At 33.5% G+C, this 24,980-nt stretch overlaps 2 protein-coding genes across 3 annotated transcripts; one reads left to right on the top strand and one right to left on the bottom strand.

Moving 5' to 3' along the window:
- Positions 1–4,718: 4,718 nt before the first annotated feature.
- On the top strand, positions 4,719–6,598 carry LOC134282119 (uncharacterized). The gene has a single exon (XM_062764565.1). The coding sequence runs from the start codon at positions 4,843–4,845 to the stop codon at positions 6,325–6,327; it is 1,485 nt and encodes a 494-aa protein (XP_062620549.1). The 5' UTR covers positions 4,719–4,842; the 3' UTR covers positions 6,328–6,598.
- A 3,933-nt stretch (positions 6,599–10,531) lies between these two features.
- LOC134282134 (alpha-tubulin N-acetyltransferase 1-like) lies at positions 10,532–24,840 on the bottom strand. 2 transcript variants are annotated; one of them, XM_062764583.1, is made up of 9 exons: positions 24,656–24,840; positions 21,099–21,168; positions 20,826–20,917; positions 20,450–20,621; positions 20,134–20,344; positions 19,812–19,948; positions 19,600–19,676; positions 12,629–12,814; positions 10,532–12,427 (listed from the first exon to the last, which is right to left on the bottom strand). In XM_062764583.1, exons 1-9 carry the CDS (start codon positions 24,745–24,747, stop codon positions 12,238–12,240), a joined length of 1,227 nt encoding a protein of 408 aa, XP_062620567.1. In that variant the 5' UTR covers positions 24,748–24,840; the 3' UTR covers positions 10,532–12,237. The 2 variants fall into 2 exon arrangements, with proteins under 2 accessions (XP_062620567.1, XP_062620566.1); XM_062764582.1 differs by having other exon boundaries at positions 12,629–12,958; positions 24,656–24,837.
- Positions 24,841–24,980: the final 140 nt, after the last annotated feature.

Here is a 24,980-nt window from a genome sequence, read left to right on the forward strand (position 1 = left end):
TTTTAGTCTAATATATATTGTGTAATCAACTGTAAATAACCATTTTTTTTCTATTTTACTTCTAAGGGCAAATCACTCTAACAATATAAAACTACCCTGCAATTAGAACTCTTCGCGTAACATACATCTGATTCATTTAATCCATTCTGACAACGTGTCAATGTATTCTTTTTCACGTTTTGCCCATCGCATGGTGTAATCTTCCACAGAATACCGGGTACACTATGCCAGTAAAAAGAATGGGGTTCCCTGAATTTTGGCCCCTATAAGATTGATTTAAGGTCCAGACATCTGGAAATATATGATAAAAGGTTACAAGAAATGACAACAAGACAGCAGATATCATTCTTGGTACAAAACCCTTGAATAAGCACATACTCATGGAAGGTGGTTGAAGAAAGGAAGCAGGTAAAACTCCAACTTGTCAACAGCAGATCAGAAAGGTTAAAAAGAGGCTTAAGAAAACAAATTTCAATTAAAGAGAGGTAAAATCATAAGGAATGACGAGAAAGTGGACAGAAGACATGATTACGGAAGCAGAGAGAACAGCAAGTAATGGAAACAGGAAAACAGTGTAATAGCTATAACTAGAATACTAATTTATGAGAAAGAAGGAACGACAAGAGCAATAAAGAACAGAGGGGGCAATATCCTGAGCAGCCAAGATGAAAAAAAAAAGGTAGAAAGTGCACTTTCAAGAAATATTAAACTGACCACAACCTGAACACCCAAACACGAAGGACAAGTAGCAGATGAAATGGATACAAACCCCATACGGAAAGGAAAAATAATCAATTCTATAAAGAAAAAAGAATGGAAAGCTGGATGAATTGATGAGATAAAAGCTGTGATGTTTAAAGCTGAATAGAGGCAACAGCAAGATATTTGGATAATCTCTTCACAACAATTTGAAAGCAAGAAACCATACCATCGGTTTTAGTAAAGGCCTGATAGTGAAGATTCCAATGAATCTTCATGTAATAAATATATAGGCGTATAACATTATGTAGGTGTCAAGCTAAGTATTCTCAAGAATAGTGATAGAAAGGATCCAAGATGGAGTGGAAAAGCAGCTGCATGATGTACAAGCTGGCTTTAGAAGAGGGAATAGTACAACAGAACAACTATTTACACCCCGTAACATCATAAAACAATGTACCGAATGGAACTCAACATTGTTATTAACTACGTTGATTTTGAAAAGTCATTTGACTCCATTCATAGAGAGAGCCTATATGGTCTATCATGAAGTTTTGCGGCATCCCAGATAGACTGGTCAGAATGGTGAAACTCCGATATGAATCACTCTAATGAGCAGTCCAAGAAGATGGAGAAGATTAATCTGAATGATTCCAGGTTACAACAGGAGTGAAGCAGGGTTGCATAATGTCTTGATTCCCGTTTTTGTTGGTTATAGATTTGTAATGAAAAGAACTACAGAAATTTTCGGTACAAACAAGAATAAGGTGGAAATTCACAACAAAATTTGAATATCTAGACTTTGCAAATGCTGTTGCTCTACTTTCTTGGAAATTTCGGGACATCAAACAAAAGACATAAAGACTAAATAAAACTTCTATTCAAAGTGGCCTCAGTATAAACATTTAGAAAACCAACGTGTGTGATGAATCTAACCTCTGACATAATAGAGCAATAGTCAAGATTGATGGGCAAGACCTGGAGGATGTAGAAACCTGTATTTACCTTGGAGGTTTGATAATATCAATGGGAGGATCTGATGGGAACCTTACTAAAAAAAACTAAAATCCACTTTGGATTGCTCAGAAAATTTGGAAATCGTCAAAATTTTCCATCTAAACAAAAGTAAAATTATTAAACAGCTTAGCCCTGTCAGTTTTAATATATGGTAGTGAGACATGGAAAACACTGGAACGAGACAAAAAGAAGATACACCTTGACACCAGAATAAATGCCTCAGAAAAATCCTGAGAGTGAGATCGTCCAAAAATATCAGTTGAGGAACCTCATCATAGAATGAAGAAAGGTAGAGCGAATGAAATAATGACCCTTAGGAAGTGGAAGTACTGAGGATGAAGAACTCAAAATTTTTACCACCGTCCGGACATGGCAACCAGAAGGAAAGAAGAAAGTAGGCCGACCGAAATCAACTTAAAGAAGGAGAAGAATAACAGTTCAAAAAAGATCACAGTTGGGTTAGAGTAGCTGGGCATCAGCGAGGGGAGCAGCCAAGGACAGAGACAGGTGATGGAAGGTATCGGAGTAAACGGAGGATAGTTGAGGTAAGGTGAGAATCTCCCTGCAGAAGAAGGATACTCACAGGTGAACTCGTCTTTTAATCATCAGCCGTGGGTGACAAGTTAAAAACGAGATCACTTGTGGGTATCAATATGTATGGAATACATTTGTAGTTCCATGGAGAATAAAATTGATTATTAATAATATTATTTTAAAAACAAAAACCACTCTGACAGTGTTCCTGTATTTCTTAATTTGCTAGGAAGCCAACATAACAGATTTACACATTAAACAGGATTACTAGTATACATTGAATTATACTACTTATTTAATTCATTGTCGGATCAAGAAGCTCGAAGGCCCAGTGTCGACCCATTTAATAGCATTTCACACAAAAATATATTAAAAATCTTATTTCATCTAAAAGTTATTAAAACTTCAAATTTTTAGACAGGTTTGATTGACATATCCTTGCACTTTCACAAATTTTAATTTTATTCTTACTAAATAGGAAAAGTGGCAATCTTGTTGTGTATAAATGAAAAATATTAAAACTATAATCCAGAAAATTCAGAGTAGAAATGTTTGAAAGCAAAACATACACATAGTAGATTGTCAGTCCGTGCAGTTGTGGTGAGCAGACTTTAACAATTGAACGCACCCGGTGAATCGTAAACATCAACAATAACAGAGCTCGTGCCCTGTTTACAAAAGCTGTGTACGTTTCATGGGTGTGATCAATTTTCTAAACTCGGAATGAGGATACTTATGAAGGGGTTTTGCTTTCTAACATTTCTACTCAGTATATGATTATTTCTTCAGGATTAAAGTCTCAATATTTTTCTTTAATACACAACAAGATTGCCACTTTTACTAAGTATAAAGAATAAAAGTTAAATTAGTGAGAGTGCAAGGATGTGTCAATCAAACCCACCTGAAGTTTCAATAACTTTCAGATGAAAGAAAATTTTTAATATATTTTTGTGTGAAATGCTATTAATATATAAGTCGTGATATATACAGAAATATTAACTTCAAATCTCTGTCCATGCACCTTTAACAGAAGTCTATTCTTGAAAAAAATGTTGGGATTGATTTGACAAAATGTACATACTTATATGTTATGGTTCATATATAAAGCCTCTCTCTAGCTGCAGAACTGTAGCTAGCTCTCTGCATATATAGCATCTCTGCTTTATCTGTCCGAATTTTCTCAAGCAGAGAGCTACAGTTCTGCAGCTAGCCTCTCTCGAGACCCCTTTTTTCCACTTGAAAACGTTTGTTTGTTGTTTAACGCCCCTCTCGAGAATTTTCCACCCATGTGGAGGCGCAAACCCTTGCTGCTGGAGGGCTGCAAATTTATACCAACACGTTGCCCGCGTGGCGCAGTGGTTCGAGTGGCTGCTCTAAAGTTAGGAGGAAGGAGCCGATCCTTACGTCACGGGTTCATATTCACTGCAGGATGTGGAGACCGATGATTCATATGTGACCGTAGAAACTGAGGTCCCGTCTCGCAGTAGGTACATGTATTGGCACCAAAAAGAACACTCGACCCTACGTGCCAATTATGGGTTTAGATTTGAATAAAGCTTAAGAAATCTTAACATAATGAGATGCATTATCAATCAATCGAGAATTTATTATTATAAACCATTTTTTTTCTGTGACATTTCCACAGAATGGAAAGTAAGGTATACCAATAAGGATCAACAGACAGTTCACGCTGGAAATCCCCCTCAGAATATTTTTAAGTGGTCAACTTATGTACAAGCATGAAAGTCCGGAAAACTTGATTTAAACATATTTTATTGAAACATAATCAATGGGATTGGACACAAGTTATGCCAACTTAGAATGTCCTCTCCAAACTTCCGGAAAACTTCAATTTGAACTAATACGTATTAAGAATTACATTACTTTATCCTAAATAGCAATAAGGTCACTGATTGTAAACTCAAAGAGAATTTTTTGATGATCAAGAAAACCTTACAGCTGGGAAGAAACGGTTTTAAATTAACATTGCCAAATCCATGCATAAATATAATCCCTTTCTTTGATGCAAAACATAGCAATTATGACTTTATCGGATGTTCTTGGCATATACTTGTACATCCACGCGCATCCTAACATGCGGAAAAAATAACACAAACGGAAGATTTTGGCCAAAATTCTAGTCTAACAACTCTCTGAATGTATGACAACAATCAGAATTCCTTCCTGGAGCTCATGTAAAAATTCTGAATGTTCAGCTTTTAGCAGAATTTAAACCCTTATTCCAAACAGTTATATAGATCTCGTTTCATCACGATTATAATACCATTACACATTTATTTTGTCCTTTGAATAAAAATATTTTTAGTTTCGCTTTCAAATATGGAAGTCATTGTCTCATGCCCGAAGCTCTTTTACAGAACGGTAGAGGATAATGCCTAATAGATACACGTTGGAGTGGTTTACAATAATGAAGGAAGTGACTAAAAATAGACTTTCATCAAAGCAGTACACAATTTATATGATAGGGAAAAAAAAATAACAACAAAAAACCCCGGAACTTAATTATGTTACAAAGCAACATAATACGTGTTTGTGCATTGATGTGTAAACGAAGGTAAAATATAGAGAATAATGGCGGATAAAGCATATGAGTATGATCTCTTCATAATTCATAGCTCTGAAGACTCTGCGAAAGCTACAGAGTTGATGATGGACCTGGAAAACAGATTTACAATGAAGTGTTGTTTTGCGGATCGGGAATTCCTTCCAGGAACTGAAATTATAGAAAACATAACAAATTTTATGGATAAGTCGGATAGAATTTTAATGTTGATAAGTCCAGCATCTGTAAACAGTGGTTGGTGTTGGCAGGAATTACAAGAAGCCTTTAGAAAGAATGTCCAGGAGAAACGGAATTGTATTATTCCAGTTCTGCTAGAAGATACGGAGGTACCAAAACTATTACGGAACATAACATACATAGATTTTCAAAAAGAGACAGATACCGCCGAAAAAATACACAAAGTATTTCAACATGTTCAACATCAATCGAAATGGGATGAATGGCTTACTACTAGTAAGAGTAGTTTGGATTATCATGAATTGCCAATTATTCCATTTGACAACTCAGTTACTGATGACGAGGAATACACTGATTTGGAAGAAAGTCTAGAATTTATGAAAGAAGAAACACAAGTAGCAACCCTTCAGGGGTATTTTGATGAAGCATTAAGTAAAAAGGATTTAAAACGTTGTCAGTGTATTTTGGAGAATGTTCATACTCAACTAAGTTTGAATAACCTTTTGAACTTTTGTCTAGATTTACTTAAAGAAGAATACAATGAAGAGTTAGTCGAGCTGGTATTCAAGAAGCTTGACCATGGTCTCTCCCCGACTGATTATAAGAACTGTTACCGAGCCGCCTGTTGGAGAGACATTCCGTGTCTTGTCGCTGAATTCAACAAACTGGGATGCCAGAAACTTCTGAATGCTTCTTTCGTATGTGGCATTATTTTGGATATGAAACTTGTAAATTCTACGGTGGAGAATGTCTCGCTCTCCAACATTTTGAAAGGCACGAAGTGGGATTACGGAGACCTTAAGCTATTTCTAGACAAAGCAATTTCTACAAAAAACATAAAGATACTTGAAATTTTGCTTTCACTCATTCCCATTATACCATTCAAACAGTTTTCTCAGTTGATTTTAATTATGGATGAAGAAACTTGCATTGAGTTACTGCAGAGAGAAAAATACGAAGATCAAAACAGCTTAGAAGAAGCTTTATTTCAAGCGTGTATCGGGGACATGAAAAAATTGACGGAAGAGATCTTAAAGCAAGGAGTAAAACTGCACCCAAATTTCCTATCCAAGGCTTTTAGTTTCGGAATAGTAGAAATTTTAATTCTTAACTACCGATGGAGTTTAAGTGAACTGAAAGAAATGGAGAATTTTTTGAAGGGGCCAAAATGCAGAAGATTGCTTCGAACCGAGATCCAAAAACTCTCGAGTGTCTCCACTGATAAATGTACAGTTTTGTATGAAAGAAGTGCAAGTTTATGTGCTAAAGAAAAGTTTTCACAACAAAACATGATTTTTCCTAATTATGACAACTAGACGTGAGCACTAGTATATTGTTGTGAGAATACGGGTAATTAACGTTGAAGTAAGCAAAGTCATCAGCTGGTCACTGCAGTAGTTCTATGATTAGTTTTGGAATCTCGGCACTCTATCTGATAACTGTATAGATGCGAAATGATTTAAAAAAAACGACCGAAAGAAGAAGAAAAGCGGTGCGTCAATAAACCGTAATTATGAAATCAAGTCTCTGCCAAATGCACATCATTTATTCAAATCATTCAAAAGAATAATTCAAAGAAATAAATTTTAAAAATCTAGATAAAAATTTACATGTACTCTTATCTTGATCAGTTCTGTCAACTGTTTGCTAGGTCGCCACGAGTTACACAGGATACTGTTTCTACATCTGTCTTTGTCCTTTGTCATCCGGCCGTTGTTCGTAAATAAGCTACTGAACTTTTCAGCTTCTTCTTTCAAATCCTTTATTTCTTCCATTCTGGTTTTCAGCGTATGTTGGTAATAAGAAATGCAAATTAAAATTTTATGGTCTCTATCTCCCTGAATATAGAAGGGTGTGGCCTAAACCATAAAAATTAAAAATCTTTTTCCTTGACATATTCTTTGCTCGGTTCACCCTTTGCTCTACAGCTGCTTGAAATGGCATTACTGGTGACGTAAAAATAGCATGTAATGAGGACATCTAAACACTTATATTCCAAGAACCTGTATGTTTTATCCATATCCTAACTCTTAATAGTCATCTCTACAGAACAGTCAACTTGCAGGTTTTGAATTTCTTGTATGATAGCAATAACTTCAAAACAAGCTAGTTTATTGGTCTGTAAAGACAGCTATAAGTGATTGGGATGGATGGATAAAATATACAGGTTGATTGCAAAATATGGTTAAGTGTAGGGAGTGAAAGGCAGTTGTTCGACCACTTCTGGAGATATTCTCCCAAACTGTGCGCAGAGAAACGCGCCGTAATTTGCACATTTTTGGCATAAAGGGATTTAGCGTTATGGTCTTAGACTAAAATAAAAACCATAACACTTAATTCGGTTTTACAAGTAGGTTGGTGGGAGACGGCTGGTACTTGAAAATGTGAAAATAAAGAAGATAAACTCATTTTTTCCCCAATAGTTCATGTACTAGTTTGTAGATTTCAAGTGCTTGAACTATTTTGACTAGTGACATTTAAAGGGAAACTAATTACTATATAAAGGCGTTTACTTTTCCATTATGTTTCAAAATGAAAAAAAATCTCTTGAAGTTCCTTTATTTCTGAAAATCCAGCTCATTTGGTACTTAGTTATTTAACTCCCCTTGGAGAATATTTACTCATATTGAATAGTTTAAGGTAGTAGAGACTTTGTTGTTTATTGTTTGTGAATCTATCATTTGTATTTTTAATGTACATGTAGGTCTAATAAAACGAACTACATGTATATTGCTTTATCAGAAGCAACACAAAAAGAAGGGAAAAAACTTCCACCTTGGACGATTTTATATCGGATCATTGTGCAATTTTTATTATTTTTTTTTTAGAATAGATTGTACTTTAAATCTACCTGGTAACACAATTTTATTGTGGCTATTGAAGCATGTACGTTAGTACATGACCTAACCAAGAGTTTTCTATTCTCGTTCGCCACTAAGGAAATAGGATGTAATAAAAGTACACTCCATTGTAATTTAAATTGACAGGCCCAAAGATAACGTTGAGTATTAAATACGGTATAAACAAGTTGTTACGAGTATGAGTTCATTTATTTTCTCTATATTGTAAAAAGAAACTAGAGGATAATGGCGGATAAAGCATACGAGTACGATCTCTTCATAATTCATAGCTCTGAAGACTCTGCGAAAGCTACAGAGTTGATGATGGACCTGGAAAACATATTTGAAATAAAGTGTTGCTTTGCGGATCGGGAATTCCTTCCAGGAACTGAAATTATAGAAAACATAACAAATTTTATGGATAAGTCGGATAGAATTTTGGTGTTGTTAAGTCCAGCCTCTGTAAACAGTGGTTGGTGTTGGCAGGAATTACAAGAAGCCTTTAGAAAGAATGTCCAGGAGAGACGGAATTGTATTATTCCAGTTCTTCTTGAAGATACGGAGGTACCAAAACTATTACGGAACATGACATACATAGATTTTCAAAAGGAAACAGATCCCTCTGAAAAAATCTACAAACTAAGCTTTTCGTCATCAAACGGAATCTTTCTTTGAAACTGTTTCGCTAGAAAGTGAAGAAGCATCGATCTCAGGTGATGAGAGTTTATCAGATTCCAGAGGACTTCTGCACGAGGTTTCATGTTCCTATGACGACGATTTTGGCGACGGCAAAGAACGCATGGAATTTTTGGAAGAGGAAGCAAATGTTTTAACACTTCAAAATTATTTTGACGAGGCTGCAAGAAATAGGGATTTAGAACTTTGTCAATGCATTTTAAAGAACAATTATATGGCACTTAGTTCTAAAAATATTTTTAATTTTTGTGTGCATTTTTCAAAAGAACAATTTAACCCTGAGTTGGTCAAAGCATTATTTCAAAAACGTCAAGGTGCTCTTTCTCTCGCCGATTTTAAAAACTCGTACCTTGTAGCTTGTTCGAGAGATATTCCGTGTCTAGTGACCGAATTCAACGAGCTGGGATGCATGAAACTTGTAAATGCCTCTTTCGTTGTCAGCATTATACCAGGGATTCCTGATTATTCCACTGTGGAGAATGAGACATTTCTGAATATCCTTAAAGAAATGAAGTGGAATAATGACGATATGCTGTCTTTTCTAGACGTAGCCATACAATCAAGAAAACCAGCAGTCATAAAAGTCTTGCTTTCACTCACTTCCACGATTCCATTTCAAGTCTTTAACCAAATGATTTTTGTATCAGATGAAGAGACTTGCATTGAGATACTTCGTAAAGGGATGTACAAGGATGAAAAGAATTTGAGAGATGCCTTATTTAGAGCCTGCATGATGGACATGAAAAATTTAGCAAAGGAAATTGTAAAGTTTGGAGTGAAGCTACAACCAAATTTCTTTGACAGAGATTTTAACTTTGAAATAGTGCACATTTTAATCAAGGAATATCCATGGAAATTAAAAGAGCTGCAAGACATTCAGAAATTTGTCAAAAATCGGCCAAAATGTAGCAGATTGCTTCAAACTGAAATCCAGAAAATTTCAAGCACCCAGGCTGATAACTGTTCAATTCTGTATGAAAGAAATGCAAACTAGTAAAGGTTATCAAAATAATTGATTTGATTTGTCTGAGTGATGATTTCTAGTGTATTGTAGTGGGCAAAATCATGAAACTACAGCAACAGTACAATTTATAAAGTTTAGAAAATCTCCAAAGACATGTTCAAAACTACAAGCAAATTATTACATACTTGTGAGCAATTACCTACAATTCTACATCTAGCTTTTAACTTACTACATGTATTTGTCCCAGACCAAGTCCTTCTATACATTTCTTACATTTTTGAAACCACTCTTTTTACACATATACACAGTGCAATATTTTTTTTCAAAAATTTATGTATTCAGATACATGTACATGACTACCGGTATTGCAATTGAAATAATTTAATACTTGAGATTCAGTATATTCCTTGAGAGACCTCCAAAATTCAAGAAGAGCGATGGAAAGTTACATGTTTAATTTTCTTCCCAAGTAACATTATGGTTAGTGCCTGTTCAATTTGTACAATGCAAGTGCTTTATATTAAGGAGACAACTTTTTGCAATAAGAAAAAGATGATTCAGATAGAGTGGTATTGTTTTAATATGTTCTTTTTTTTAAATAACTGTTCCACAAAGATAAATAAAACAAACAATTTAAGCTTTTTGACACATAACATATACTAAGAAAAAACATAACAATTTCATAATATAGCAAGCAGTGCTTAATAATGATTATTACTGAACACATTTTATCATGTTCTAATAATAAAAATATTTACTATCACAAAAAAATGTAGATGTCTGAATAAACTCCATAAATATGTGAATATTTTTTATTATAGAGAGTGCAAAAAAAAGTCAATGATAAAATATATCTGAAGTTATAACTGTTTGCCTAAGTCAAAGGAAGAAGAGATAAAAACATAAAGTGCAATCATTTCATTGAATTCTGCACATTATCTACTTGTAAAGAGATATTTGGAAAGAGGTTATTTTGAAATTGGTGTAAAAATGATGAAAGTACAGAAATCTTCTTTGACAAAATTCAACCCCCTAAAAAACCATGGAACAAAAGCACCACTGATAAAAGAATAATATGGTAACAACCTTATAGATTTATGTACACGTACTATGAATATTGATACAAAGCCTGAGCATACCCAATCAACAAATTAATACAGAAATATAACTATCAAATGAACAAAAACTAAATAAGAATACTGAGTGGCAGTATCAAACACTTTACATCAGCTGCTTCTACAAAACCAGGAAAAAGGTTAAATTAATTTATGTTAATACACAATTTACATATTTACCCAAGATGCTTAAGCATATTAAAATAGCATTTCTAAAGATGACAAGAAATCAAAGTATCATTGCCATGTCATAACTCATTTCATATCATTTCCTTTAAACTTATGTAAATGCTAGTTGACAATTATATGGGAAAATACAGCTTTATGCCAAAAATGAATATGACCCTTTTCCAATGTACATAATACTTGTATTTTGATAGTTCATTAGTTAAATAAAATACAAATAATAAATGCACCAATAAAACATTGAAGCAGCTGATCTCATGTTTTAGAATACAATTCAGTGTTCAAAGCAGTCACAATATGCAATGCCTGAATAGTTACATGTATCAGAGCATCCCTTAAGGTTTCCAGCTCTTCTTTTCCGAACGAATAAACAATTTCATCTTTTTGTTTTTGAAGAACTGTTAAATGGGAAAAGATACATATTGAGAAGCTTTCGATCATTGCACATAAAACACATAATTAAAAGTTAAAGGCAGAAAACTCATATAATCTATGGGAAGCGTTGATCTATGGAAAGGAGGGTTGGGTTTCCCTAAGATTTTTTTTTTTGAGTTTTAAATTTCTTTGTAAACAGATATGACCTTGGTACCATCTAGAAAACATGGACATTTCTTAAAATCGTAAAAAAGTGATGCATCTGAAGAAAATTGACTTTCAAGTTATTTTTGCTAGTTACATGTAAAATATTTCAATTTGTTGCTTGTTTGGGTTGATGTAGAACCCTGCCCCACTCCCTTAGAAATAAAAATCATGGATCCACACATGAGATTGACAATCTAACACTAGTTTCATGTGGTTCATGTTAACCTATTTAAGTTTCAAATATTTGCTAATCAATCCATAACTTCCCTATCTACTGTGACTCAACTTTTATATGAAGAATTGTAATGATTGTGAAACACATTATTAAATGAACAATCTTCTTTGGCAAAAGATTTGAATATGCAAACAAATCTTTTTTTCAGTGACTCAAATGTTTGATCAAAATAAGAATAATGCAGAAAAAGAACTAAAAATGCAAGATATTAAATCCATTTCACAATGTCTGTTATCTTGCAAAAGAAATCTCAAAACTGCACAAAACCAAGCTGATTCATAAAAAAGCCACAATCACACTTCAATTCAAACACTACCACATAACTTTACATTCTCTTCTCATCTAACCCTTGCCATAAAAATGACTCTAAAGTGCTGTGAAAAAAAGTTGAATGTTTTGAAGAAATGCTATACATTAAATACTATACTTTACTTTCAGATCTATGCATTTTTTGTTACTGTCAACAGAGAAAAAAGTGTCAGAGTTTTAACAAATGCATTTTAAATTTTCTAAAACACAGTTTGAACTTCTCTGTGGCTATTATGACTTGTGCATGAAGAAGGCAGAAGTTTGAAGACAGTACTAGATTAACTGTTGCCCTGTCCTGCTCACCACAACCTTGTATGGCTATAATGCCTAGATCCTATAGTCTGATAGTTATTGGGTGTTCCATACACAGTCCAATTAGAATTGCTCGGAAAGTTTCCCTTCCAAGGAGAGGGAATTCCTGCTAAAATGTTTTTTGCTGGGTTGTCATCATATTGGATTTTGTTTTGATTGTTGTTGATGGATGGTAAACTGTTAAAAGAAAGGAAACGATGTGAAATAATATACTCATTTTTTTCTTCAAAATTTAATACACTGCTGCTTAAAATTAAGAGCTTCATTTCTTAATTCATTTGAATTAATACGTCCAATTCGAGTTTGAATTAAAAGACATCTCTGGTTTAATTTTGTGCTTTCTGCTTTTCAAGTTTCTGAAATTAATAACTTTCTGACCTGGAAGGAACTGCTTTTGTGACTTTAAGGTGACCATTTCTTCCCATGTAATCCTGATGAAGATTCACCCTTTCTTGAAAATTGATAGGAGGTTCCCTTTGCAGTAGAGGTGGGCTGGTTTTGCCATTTGTTTGAGCGTTCTGGTTTCTGTTCTGGGAGTGCCGACTTCCTCTCCCCCCTTCACTCCTAATTTGTAAATTGAGTACAGAGGTGGTATTAGGTCGAGATTCAACCTCAGGGGAAGGGTTTGTGTGCCGACTATGTGTAGCGCTTGCACCATAAGCTCTGTGTTTTGTGGAAGGAGAGGGGCCCCTTATGTCTTGGACTTTGCTGTGGAAAGGAGAGAGTGCAGATTCAAAATGTATTAATTCAAGCAAAAGGGATTAGTTTGTGATAAAGGATATGAATTAGTATTGTAATGAATAGTAAGTTGATGAAAATAAGTTGAGAAACAAGAGTATTTTGCAGAACAGAAAGAAAGATGTGTTCTTATTATATGTGTTAAATATATATACTGTAAAACAAGAAAATTTGGCGCATGTGTATTTTAGCTAGCGCAAACGCAAGTAGGAATGCATTGGCACAAATAAATTTTAGTGCTTGCACTTACTGAGTATTAAAATATATAAAATTAATGTGATATTGTTTTTTTTATCCACCCCCGTACTTGACTTTTTGGTTAGTCAAGCATGGAAAATGCACAGTAACACTCCCATATATAAGTAAACATTCATCAACTTTACCGTGGTGTTGCAATCATATGGACGTGGCACGATGTTAAATTTAATTTACATTTTATTCTAAATAAAAGGATGGAATATTTACGCATTTTATTCATATTACAACAATGCATGCATCGTAAGAATGTTACTTGGATAAACGGTAATCATTATCAGGTACTGTCTGCAAGCTCAATCGCCATGCTTGATTGCATTATTTACCTCAAGGCGATAGATGATTGACACGCCGAGAAGCCAAACTTTGAAGGTGCTAATGATAAGTATCGGGTAACAAGTTAACAACTAACAATAGTTTAATTAAATTATATTTTGGCATAACTTTCTCGATCGATCCTACCATATACAGTGCTAGAGTGTATATAAAATCCAACAACCTTTTGACATTACGTAATCGCGCGTTTCGGTTTACATGTATCTATGTGAAAGCTTTGAACACACACAAATGATATTTAGAAATCCGTTAGCGCACAATAAATTTTAGCGTTCAGGGGCTCTTGCGTCCAAGGCGCTAAAATTAGTAGTGCGCCAATATTCTCGTTTTACAGTATCAGAATGCATATCATAGAACACTGACAATGATATAAAAATACTCTTATGTCAGAATTAAAAAAATATATACATTATTCGAAATAATCAATCAAAATAATATGTATACAGTCAAAACTGTCATAGCGACCCACTGTATTAAGGGCCGAGGCTATCCGCACGACGGTCGTGCTAATTACCGATGTTATCCGCACGACGGTCGTGCCGATAACTAAAGTTATTCGCACGACGGTCGTGCGAATTATAAACGTTATTCGCACGACAAACTTCAAAATTAATTTATATTAATTATACGTTTATTGTCCCCCGCTTTCGCGAAAGCGAGGGGACATTAAATCTCATTCGTCTGTCCGTCAGTCTGTCCGTCTGTCAGTCTGTCCGTCACAAAAACTTTAACCTTGCCCATAACTTTTGATTTAGTGGAACTATGACTTTCATATTTCACATGTGTATTCCTTGTGACAAGACCTTTCTTTGGGTACCACCAAATTTGACCTTTTGACCTTGACCTTGGAGTTTGACCCACTTTTACACAAAATTTCCAAACTTTTACTTTGGCCATAACTTTTGAATAGTAGGTACTAGGACTTCCATATTTCACATATATATTGTTTGTGGCAAGACCTTTCATTGCATAACAACAACCTTGACCTTCTGATCTTGGAGATTTACGTACTTATTTAAAAAATGTAACCTTGACCATATCTTTTGAACGGTGAGGACTAAGGCTTTTGTATTTCACATATGTAATACTTGTGAGAAGACCTTTCATTGGATACCAATAACGTTTTAACTACTTTTAAAAAACTAACCTTGGTCACAGCATTTTAACAGTAGATACTAGGACTTTTATATCTCACGTATGTATTTCTTGTGGCAAGACATTTCATTGGAAACCAACAACCTTGACCTTTTGACCTTGACCTTGGAGATTTACTTACTTATGAAAAAACTTTAACCTTGACCATATCTTTTGAACGGTGAGGACTAAGGCTTTCCTACTTCACATATGTAATACTTGTGAGAAGACCTTTCATTGGATACCAACAACTTTGACCCTTTGACCTTGACATTGGAGTTTTAACTACTTTTCAAAAAAACTTTCACTTTGGTCACAACTTTTTAACGGTTGATACTAGGACTTTTATATTTCATATATGTATTCTTTGTGGCAAGTCCTTTCATTGGATATCAACAACTTTGACCTTTTGACCTTGACCTTAAATATTTACGTACTTATGAAAAAACTTTAACATTGACCATAACTTTTGAACAGTAAGGGCTAGGGCTTTCATACTTCACATATGTAATCCTTGTGAGAAAACCTTTCATTGAATAAAAATAAATTTGACATTTTGATCTTGACCTTGGAGTTGACCTACTTTTAAAAAAACTTTTTTTACTTTGGTCATAACTTTTTAACGGTCAGGATTAGGGTTTTCATCCTTCCAAAAAAATCAACTTCAATGATAGTTTCTAAATAAATGACATGATAGGATGTTCATATTAGACACAATATGTCATAAAAAATAACATCTCATCCACAAAGAAACCGAAAGCGGGGGACCACAATTCTTTGAATTTGCTTGTTTGTACTATATTTTTACTTTGATAAATATGATTTTTCACATGTCGTTCTGCTTCTGTACGTTGAAACTCAAAACAAATTTTATTTATTAGACATCGACATAAAGTTAACCTACCTTTTTCCATGCTTACTATTCAGGAGTTCCTGCAAGAGTGTTTTTTTTTTAATGTGATTTAGTTGTTTTTTGCACTATATGATTTTTCCAAGAAAAAAAAAGAAGAAAAGAAAAGATAGACCCCCCCTAAAAAACGGCATTTTTAATTCGAAATACGACACGCAAATTTTAATTTTATATACACCCTTGATATGATACATGAACTAGTATAATCTAGGAATCAAGATAACGATCTCCCTGTGGTAATAATTAAAAGAACAAACAAGGTTACCCTCTTTCAGAACGTTTTTTTTTCATGTTTTATGATGTTTTGTTTTATCCATCATGTTCACAGTTGTGTTCCTTTCTAAATAAATAAAATTTCGCATTTTTATACTGAGTAATAGTTTTCTTAATTTAAAATAATGCTGTACCACAGGCACTTGTTTCGGAAATAATTTTAAAACCCATAGTAAAATAATAACGCCTTGTGTTATTATTATACTATGGGTTTAAAAATTATTTCCAAAACAAGTGCCTGTATGCTGTACATAAAAATTAAAATAATAAAGCATAGAATAAGGCGTTATTATTTTACTATGGGTTTTAAAATTATTTCCGAAACAATATAGCATATTTATAAACAAAACAAGAATAACATATACTGGATTCTCTCTATCATTTTGGGGACTAGGGGTCGCCCCTGTCTAAAAATCTGCGAGGTTTTTTCACACTTGAATCCTTCAAACTATCGCAGTTCTACTTACCGCATGGTCAATTTCTCGACTGTGGGCGCAATCCACGTGCACAATTTCAGCGGCACTTGAGACTTACATCATGTAAACGTCTCAAAAAATAATAGGGAAAATTCGACATAATATTTTACCCATATTATAATTTTTACATGAAGTATTCGGAAGAAATGAGAGCGCGAGAGAGAGAGAGAGAGAGAGAGAGAGAGAGAGAGAGAGAGAGAGAGAGAATAGGGAAAGACTAATTAAGACCGTAAATAAAGGAAAGTATATTATTATGAGAAAAATATTTGTGTACAGGCTATAATATATATATTTTTTGCTCCAATCAACATAACCTTAGAAAAATACCCAAGAATGAAATAATACAAAGGATGAATAAGTAGTAGTTACCCCATATCATACTGTTGGTTATGTGTAGATACCCGATGGGCGTGGTCATAATGACACGAGGGAGCGTAGCTCCCGAGTTGTCATTATGACCACGCCCATCGGGTATCCACACATAATCAACAGTGTGATATGGGGTAAATGACTTGTACCATAGTTTTCAAAAATCATTCATATGTAAGTCAGCTTAGGAATCGTTCAGACTGGTTTGCTTGATTGAAACATTAAGTGTTTGGTTTCAATGCTGCATTAGGATTTTATATCATTTTACGCTCCTTCGTGTCCTTCTGACCACGTCCACCGAATATAGGGTAAGTGATTTGTATACAATACTTTTCAAAAATTAATTGTATGTTGTTTAACATTCTTCTCGAGAATTTTTCGCTCATATATATCGAGACGCCACTACTTGCCACTGGAGAGCTACAAATTTTGCCCTATACTCGGCACTCAGGGTCATTGAGCCGTGAGGGATCTTCTTCCCGTCAACACCTTCTGCGACACGGGACCTCTGTTTATACTTTATAGGTCTCTACGTCCCACAGTGGGATTCAACTCCTTACTTCGTGACTCTAGGGCAGGCACTTTAACCACTGGGCCACGCAAGCGACATAAAAATTAAACATATCTAGGCCCGTTTAAAAAGTTTGGTTTATGTTTGGTTTCAATGATATGTTAATTTGAAATGATTTTTCCTTTCTCGTAAATTTCAATCGTCAAAATTACATACTAGTAATTGAAAGAAATTTATTATGAACTTGGATTACTTAAATTTTTGTAAACCTGACACAAATTTTGCCATGCACGGTGGTAGGTTGATTGAAATGTTTGTTAGGGGTTATGTATATTTCAATTAGATCTTCGATCGGCTAGATCCGCAATCGGAAAGGTTATTTAAGTACAGTAGTGTACACTTGTTTTTACGTCAAGTATGTACCGTGTTTCCTTTGTTGGTTATCAAAACAACGATATATTGGAATCTACTAAGCTAACGTCACCCTGGTCATTACACTATTTAAAAAATGTTTAAAAATCAAGCGATTTCTGAAGTTTTTTTCTTCACTTTTAACTAAAGTTAAAGTATTATTGGCCGTTTTTAACTGTTATTTATTTCAAAAATGCTGTATACCATTGAAAATTTTTACTCCTTTTTACTCTCCTAAATTTGGTATAACAAGCCCATATGATTGTTTCATTTAAAAACCGTGCATGATCGTTTTATAAATAGTTCTTTAGTCCCAACTCGGTGGGCGGAGTTATAGTAGAAAAGTGTGGGTTATGTACAGAAAACCCACACTTTTAACAAAAGAAATCACACCTAACTATGGTACAATATTTAAAAATATATGTCCATTTATTTATACACGACGAAGAATAAAATAATAAAATAAAAATATGCGTTCGTTGGTTTGTTGGTTGGGGTGAAAAGTATACGTTCGTTGGTTGGGGGTAAAAAATATACGTTCGCTGTACATATATATATAATTTGCCCCACCAAGTTGGCACCAACAGCGTTCAGCGTTGATATAATAATTTATTAATGTTAGAGTTATCTCTATTGTGTCGTGCGGATAAGAACTGTTATTAGCACGACCGTCGTGCGGATAACGAAATCGGCACGACCGTCGTGCCGATAGACACTTCCTGTATTAAGCGACTCACTGTCACATGTGACCATAACAATTCCCCCCAACGCTTTTCCCTATATATTCTACCTGTATTAAACGACCACCTGTCTAACGCGACCAACGACCGTGTTTTTCCTGACCATTTTTAGCAATTTCAAGCAATTTTACCTGAATTAAACGACTACATAATTTCCGATTTCTACTTTCGATTTCAGTCGAACATGCTTCGTTTTTGGTTCAAAACAACTACAGACACGCTTTTATTTATTTAATAATTATATAATGCGAGTTTTACGAATAAAACAAAATTTATAAATGAATAGGTTTACTTACGCTTTGATATTTATTGAATAAACATTAAAATCTAAAACATAAACATCACGTTTTTCTGTCCAGTGATCGAGCGCCATTTTGAACATAAACGTTCGAGGTCGATCCCGAGATCATTTCATGCTATAAGGGCCAAATGGACATTCGGTTATAAATCCTGCCTGTTTAACTTTATTTAAGACGTAACTTAATCATAGATGTTTATTTAAGTGCATGGTGACACAAATGGGTAGGTAAACACACGCTAGCTAGCACCCACACCTTGTGATAATTGAAGTGATTTAAATCACAAACAGGCAATTAGACACGGTAGTTCAGTAATGAAAAAAAATCAATTAGGTGAAATAAATATTTCAGTCATAAATATAATTTAGTTTGATACCAAGTGCATAACAAAAATCATGATACAATTTTTATTCTTAGTAATATGCAAACATATGAAGTTATTTATAGGCTATCATTAAAAAAAAAAAACTATTATTAGGGGGAAAAAACTTTGCAGCCATTTTATACTGTAATATTCAAATAACTCATGTGTGGATCAAGAAATTTTTATTTCTTAACAGGATAATATTGTAAAAGCATTTTAGAGTTGAGCAGTACCCATTAAAAAGTGGAAATAAACATAAGGTGCTATAAAATACATTCACATACCGTGCGATATTTTCAGCATTGTATATTTTGAACACTGCGAAAAATAAGCAACCTGTATTAAGAGACCACCTGTCATATGTGACCTTTTTTCCTTTCTCCGTTGGAAGGTCTCTTAATACAGGTTTGACTGTACTCAGTATTTGTTAATAATGTTTCTTAATCATAATCTATAGAAAACTTTATATTTTCATAATATGAATAAATTGCTCCATGAAATCTAACACCAGGGACAAGGTGTGCGGTACTTACTCTCTGTCACTCAGTAATCTTTCCAAGACTTCCATATGTGATGGAGCTCGGGGAGGGGTAGGGACCAAATCTGGAGTCTGAAAAATTAAATCTAGTTACTTAGCCAGGAACACACACTCAACTGTCTTTTTAAAGATATTCCACAGTTGTATATCTAATTATTTAAAATATAAAATTTGTATCACAGAAGCTATTTGTGACTAGACACGGACCATGTTCTCTCCTCGTCGTGGGGATGATCTACTGGAGGGATGATAGCTGTCAGACTCCAGCTGACTAGAGGGGGAACTCCTGTATCTGTAGTGACTAGAGCCTTGTCTCCTGCCAGCCTTTATCTCAGAATTGTTATCTGAAACAGACAATGGTTACACATTATTTAGAACTAACAGAAAAATCTAGCAAAATTTTCTATTGACATACTTTGTAGTTAATGAGGAGCATTGAAAAATGGCAGAAAACTCATAAATCAACAATATAGTTTATTTTCTGTCATGTAATTTTCAATGATATGACATGCTCAGTATAAATTCCTACAATTTGAGTTTGGGTGCATAGGAGGCCTGGAATTTCCCCGTCTCCCTCTTAAACTGTCCTCATATGGCCGTCCACTAAAGAACCCCTCATATACGACAAAATTGTTAACTTGTGGAAGTTCTGCCTTTAAGTTGTAGTGCTTCTGTAGAAACTTGCTGAATTTAAATGATGGTTTGTCTATGGCTAAATGATGTGGATCAATATTCTGTTCCTGCAAGAAATGAATATCATAAATTTTAATGAATGTATTAACATTCACCATAACACTCACCATAAAAATACTGACATGTATATTTATTCAGGGGTAGTTATTTACCTTTAACATGTATTCAAATAACAGTTTTCCACAACCCATTCGCTGTCTGGATTCGTGAACATAAAAATCCAAAACACATACTGGTTCCATTTCATGTACGTGACCCTTGGTATCATACACAAATAATTTTTTATGTCCTATTTTTAATATTCCAACTACACCACCTTTGTTGCTGAAATAAAAAAAAAGCAATAAAAACTAAATACCAAACTGTATATATGCTGTAAGAAATTCATATGGAAGTATGAAGTACCAGTAGTCTTTATATTATATTTACTACACCTCAAGTCAATAAACTTTTGCATACATGTAAATTATCTAAAGTTCATAGCTAAATAAGAATCATTCTAATTGCATGAAATATACAGAAACTTACTCATTTAATTGATCGTCCCTCATAATATACAGAATATGATCTGATAACTCAAGCTTTCGTCCTGTAGTAATAATGGTTCTAAGTCCCTGAGCCTGAAAGATGAGAATGTCATTGTATCGTATACAAAGCAAAAAGAAAAAAAGATTTGTAAACAATTTCAAACTACCTGACAAATGTGACTACACATAGCGAAAATAATTGGAAAATGTACACCTATAGTACTTTTAATCTGGTATTTATACAGTTCATCCTTAATGAATTAATTTGTTTTACCCTTGCAGATGCTTCTCCCATCCGATCAATGACTTCAATGAGTTGTCTCCTAAGTTGTCTTGTGTCATATCTGAAAGGAAAAACATAATGTACAATCTTAAGAGAATAAATAAAAAAGGTAGATTCTCAAAACTTTGTGATCTATTCAGAGTCTAAATAATTTGTAAAACAAGTAGAGGGTATGTACTAAGATGTTACATATACATAATCATTGTATTTTTGCTGTAACCTTTACTGGAAGCCATGCAATTTCCTAATATCTATAACTGTGATTATAATTTTACTGATGTTCTGTTTTATTTTGGATTTGATGATTACGAGGGCTGTTCGGAAATTATTGAGACAATTACATTTACTCCATAAAGGACGCAGCATCGCTACGTCATTTAACGTCACGTCACCCGGAGATGGTTTTGCATGTTTAATACTTTTCCTTCTTTGTTATTACATATAACTTTACAAAAATCAACCAGTCTCTTTTCTCAAACTATTCTTTGAAATTGTATGGCATTGCTACCCCAGTGTAAAATTTTCATTTGTGGGAAAGGATGACTTATAGAATCATGCAGTGCCGATTTATGCAACGCGGGTCAACGAAATAAATACCGTAACGATATTAACATCGTACGTAATAACTGATGGTTGTCCGGAGCTTTTGATTTTACTCTGGTTGAATTGTAAAAAAAAAAACTGTATATCAATGAAATAAAAAAACCAGCACATTATTTTTTTCTCGTTGTTATTGTTTTAGCAGGTCGTCCAGTCTGGAAAAGAGTTCTACATTGCGATACACAAAATTTTAGGTATGCTGGCTGCTCCGCCCTTGACGTCAAAATCCATTTTTTCGTTCTTTGCAGATTTATCTACCGCGCTTAATTTTTTAATGATCTCCGTCTTTGTGATCAAAATTCTACCAAAGTTGCACAACACGAATTTGAAATAAAGCTGAAAAATTATACAGATAAAACTGAATTATTTTCGCTATTATTATGGGTCTACAAAGAGTTAGAACGTTGGTGTTACATATTTTCGATATCTGATTTCGTGACTGCTCCGGGTACCCCTACTATTGACGCATTTATGTAGCATTGTACAGAAAATATTTAATATTTGTAAAATATTTTTTGCCTTTATTAATTTTAAGTGTATGTCAAACGTACATGCAAAATTTCACCCCATGACGTTCATTAGAAAGCAAAATAAACACTATGTCTCAATAATTTTCGAACAACCCTCGTAAAACAACATAACGGTCACACAAAAATGGTGTAAAATGATGCATGCTTGAACATTTAAACAATCCTTCACTTTCAACAAATTACATGAATTGACCTAAGAAGTGCTTGAAACTTGGTTATTTGTCCAAATAAATGTCGCTTGGTAACCATGCTTTAACTTATTAGCATTTTCTTTTTAAATAAAATTCAGAGTTAAAAACAAACAAACAAATACTTAAGTGATACTTTTTTTTTTAAATAGGCCTCATCAAAAATAGTAAAAGTATTTTGAGACTTTGATCCCAGTAAACCCGAAATGATATTTTTTTTCATTAAGCATAAAAAATATTATATAGATCGAGAATAATACATACCCTTTTCCATATCACATCCTATATCAGCCCGAGACCCCAATATCAGCCAGAGGGCCGAAGGCCTGAGGGCTGATACAGGATGTGATGTGGAAAAGGGTATGCATTAATATCTTTATTACATACTTAGTAATAAAATACAACATACATGAAGTTGAGAAGAAAATAAGTAAATAATCATGCATGGACTTCTTACATACAAGTACATGGCCTATTGTCTCATACGATTTGGGTTTGTTTCTATTTCTATTTCAATGCACTCGATCCGTAATTTGAAAATAATCTATTATTTGTAAATCAAGATTAACCTTATTTTCAAAAGGTTAAAATTAAGAGAATATGAACCCACCAAAAGTTGTGTATGATCACAAGTACTGTTTTTGTGGTTTAATTTACTTAGGGTGTGATATTGATCCGTTTCAGCCCTGCAGGGGCTGATAACCTATATCAGCCCTGCAAATCCATATCAGCCCTGCAGGGCTGATAGAATTATGGTTCAAACGGCACTTGGTCAAAATGGCATTTATAGAAAAAAGTATATATGCAGTGATAATTCGATATATATATATATATATATATATATTGATATATATTTGTGTGTGAGTATATATAAAGATAATATTTTTTTTTTCTTGGAGTGTCCATTTTTTTTCTCCAAGAAAACAATTAATTCATGTATACACTCTAATAAGTTTTTATGAAATCTCAGTGATATATGCATGATTAAATTCTGTATAATCATATGCATTTACATACTTTTCTCCACAGATTCATACATTTGAATGTACCAAATTTGAAATGATTTTTTTTTTCTATTCCTTGAAATATCCGTATCTTCATCTTTTAGTCTCCTTTTTATAATTAAAAATATAACAGCATTGTTTTTAAATATAACGTTATTTTCAAGACAAGATTATAAACAATAACAGCATCATTTTATCATCTATAGAAATCACTTATTATATGTAACAATATCAGCATAAAATTGTATCATCGTAATTTTTAATCAATTATTAAATATAAATAAATTGATATTCTTCAATTATATTTTTTAAAAATGCTTTTGTTCTTCTATGTACAGGTTTTATATTGTAAAAAACTTAATAGTAAATGTTGTATAACTATTTAGATTTTATGTACAGTTTAGAGAGGAATATCTAAGTTTTCCTAACTTGTGTACAATCCTTTTGTCATGTTGACAAGAAATACACAATAGTAACTGTATATGATTGCAAATTGACGATCAGCAAATTATTGAAAGGGAGGTGTGAAATGGTCTTTTGTTTCTTATTCCTACAAGTGTATTCTAAGTAAACATACTCAACTGGCTTTTAATTACTCAGCTGTGACTGGCACCCCCCAAAACAGAGTGACACATACATATTTGCAATACTATTAATTTTTGAATTTCAAAGCTTTCAAAGCTTTTCTCATGTGTTTCTAGAAAATAATAGACATATAAAAATAATATATATATATAATAATTCAGAAAAAATAGTACATTTAAAAAATCTAACCACTGTACAAAAGTGTAATACTTTTCAAATGAATTTAATAGTCTATTTACATATATATTTAAAACATTTTTATCAATAATAATATACACATTTATTACTATAAATGTAACATAAAGATCTGTTTTCTGTATAAACAATATCAAAGTCTCAAAATAAGAAAAAGTTCCGTTTTAACTTTTCTAAAGTGCCGTTTTGACTACTCTCAAGTGCCGTTTTGCATATTTCCTAAGTGCCGTTTTCACCAGGTGCCGTTTTGACTTGTACCCGGCTGATACGGCTATTGTGACGTCCGGCATATCGCATATGCAAAAATCCTGTATTTATTACTAAGTGTGTAATAAATGTTTTTAAAATCATAAACAAACATGTTTAATTACAGTCAATAAAGCAGGCCAAAGCATGTAAGTGAATACAACGCGTAACGTTGTCACAATTTATGCACACTAGCTTACCCATCTGCATGTTTTCTAAAAGGGGATATATTATTATCCAACTTTGATATTGTAGACCCAAGTAAATTGTTGATCGAAAATGGAAATTCCATTGTATTATTTAGCCCGATAAACCAATACTATTTCATGTCCATGGTACTGTTTCTCTTGGTTTAAATCCTTCCGTTTACCATCGACGAACTCGGCTCCAAGGCAAACAGAGCTGTAGCGCAGTAAATGTTTAAAAATAATTTCTTCGCGAAAAAAATGTGATCCAGTAAAAAATATAAAATAAAATATTTTCATTGACTGGTGTTTTTACTGTTACTTTTTTTAAATTATAAAA

Source organism: Saccostrea cucullata, unplaced genomic scaffold (genome assembly GCF_032062105.1).
Source record: "Saccostrea cucullata isolate Sc308-1 unplaced genomic scaffold, CSIRO_AGI_Scuc_v1 ctg83, whole genome shotgun sequence".
Lineage (NCBI taxonomy): Eukaryota > Metazoa > Mollusca > Bivalvia > Ostreida > Ostreidae > Saccostrea > Saccostrea cuccullata.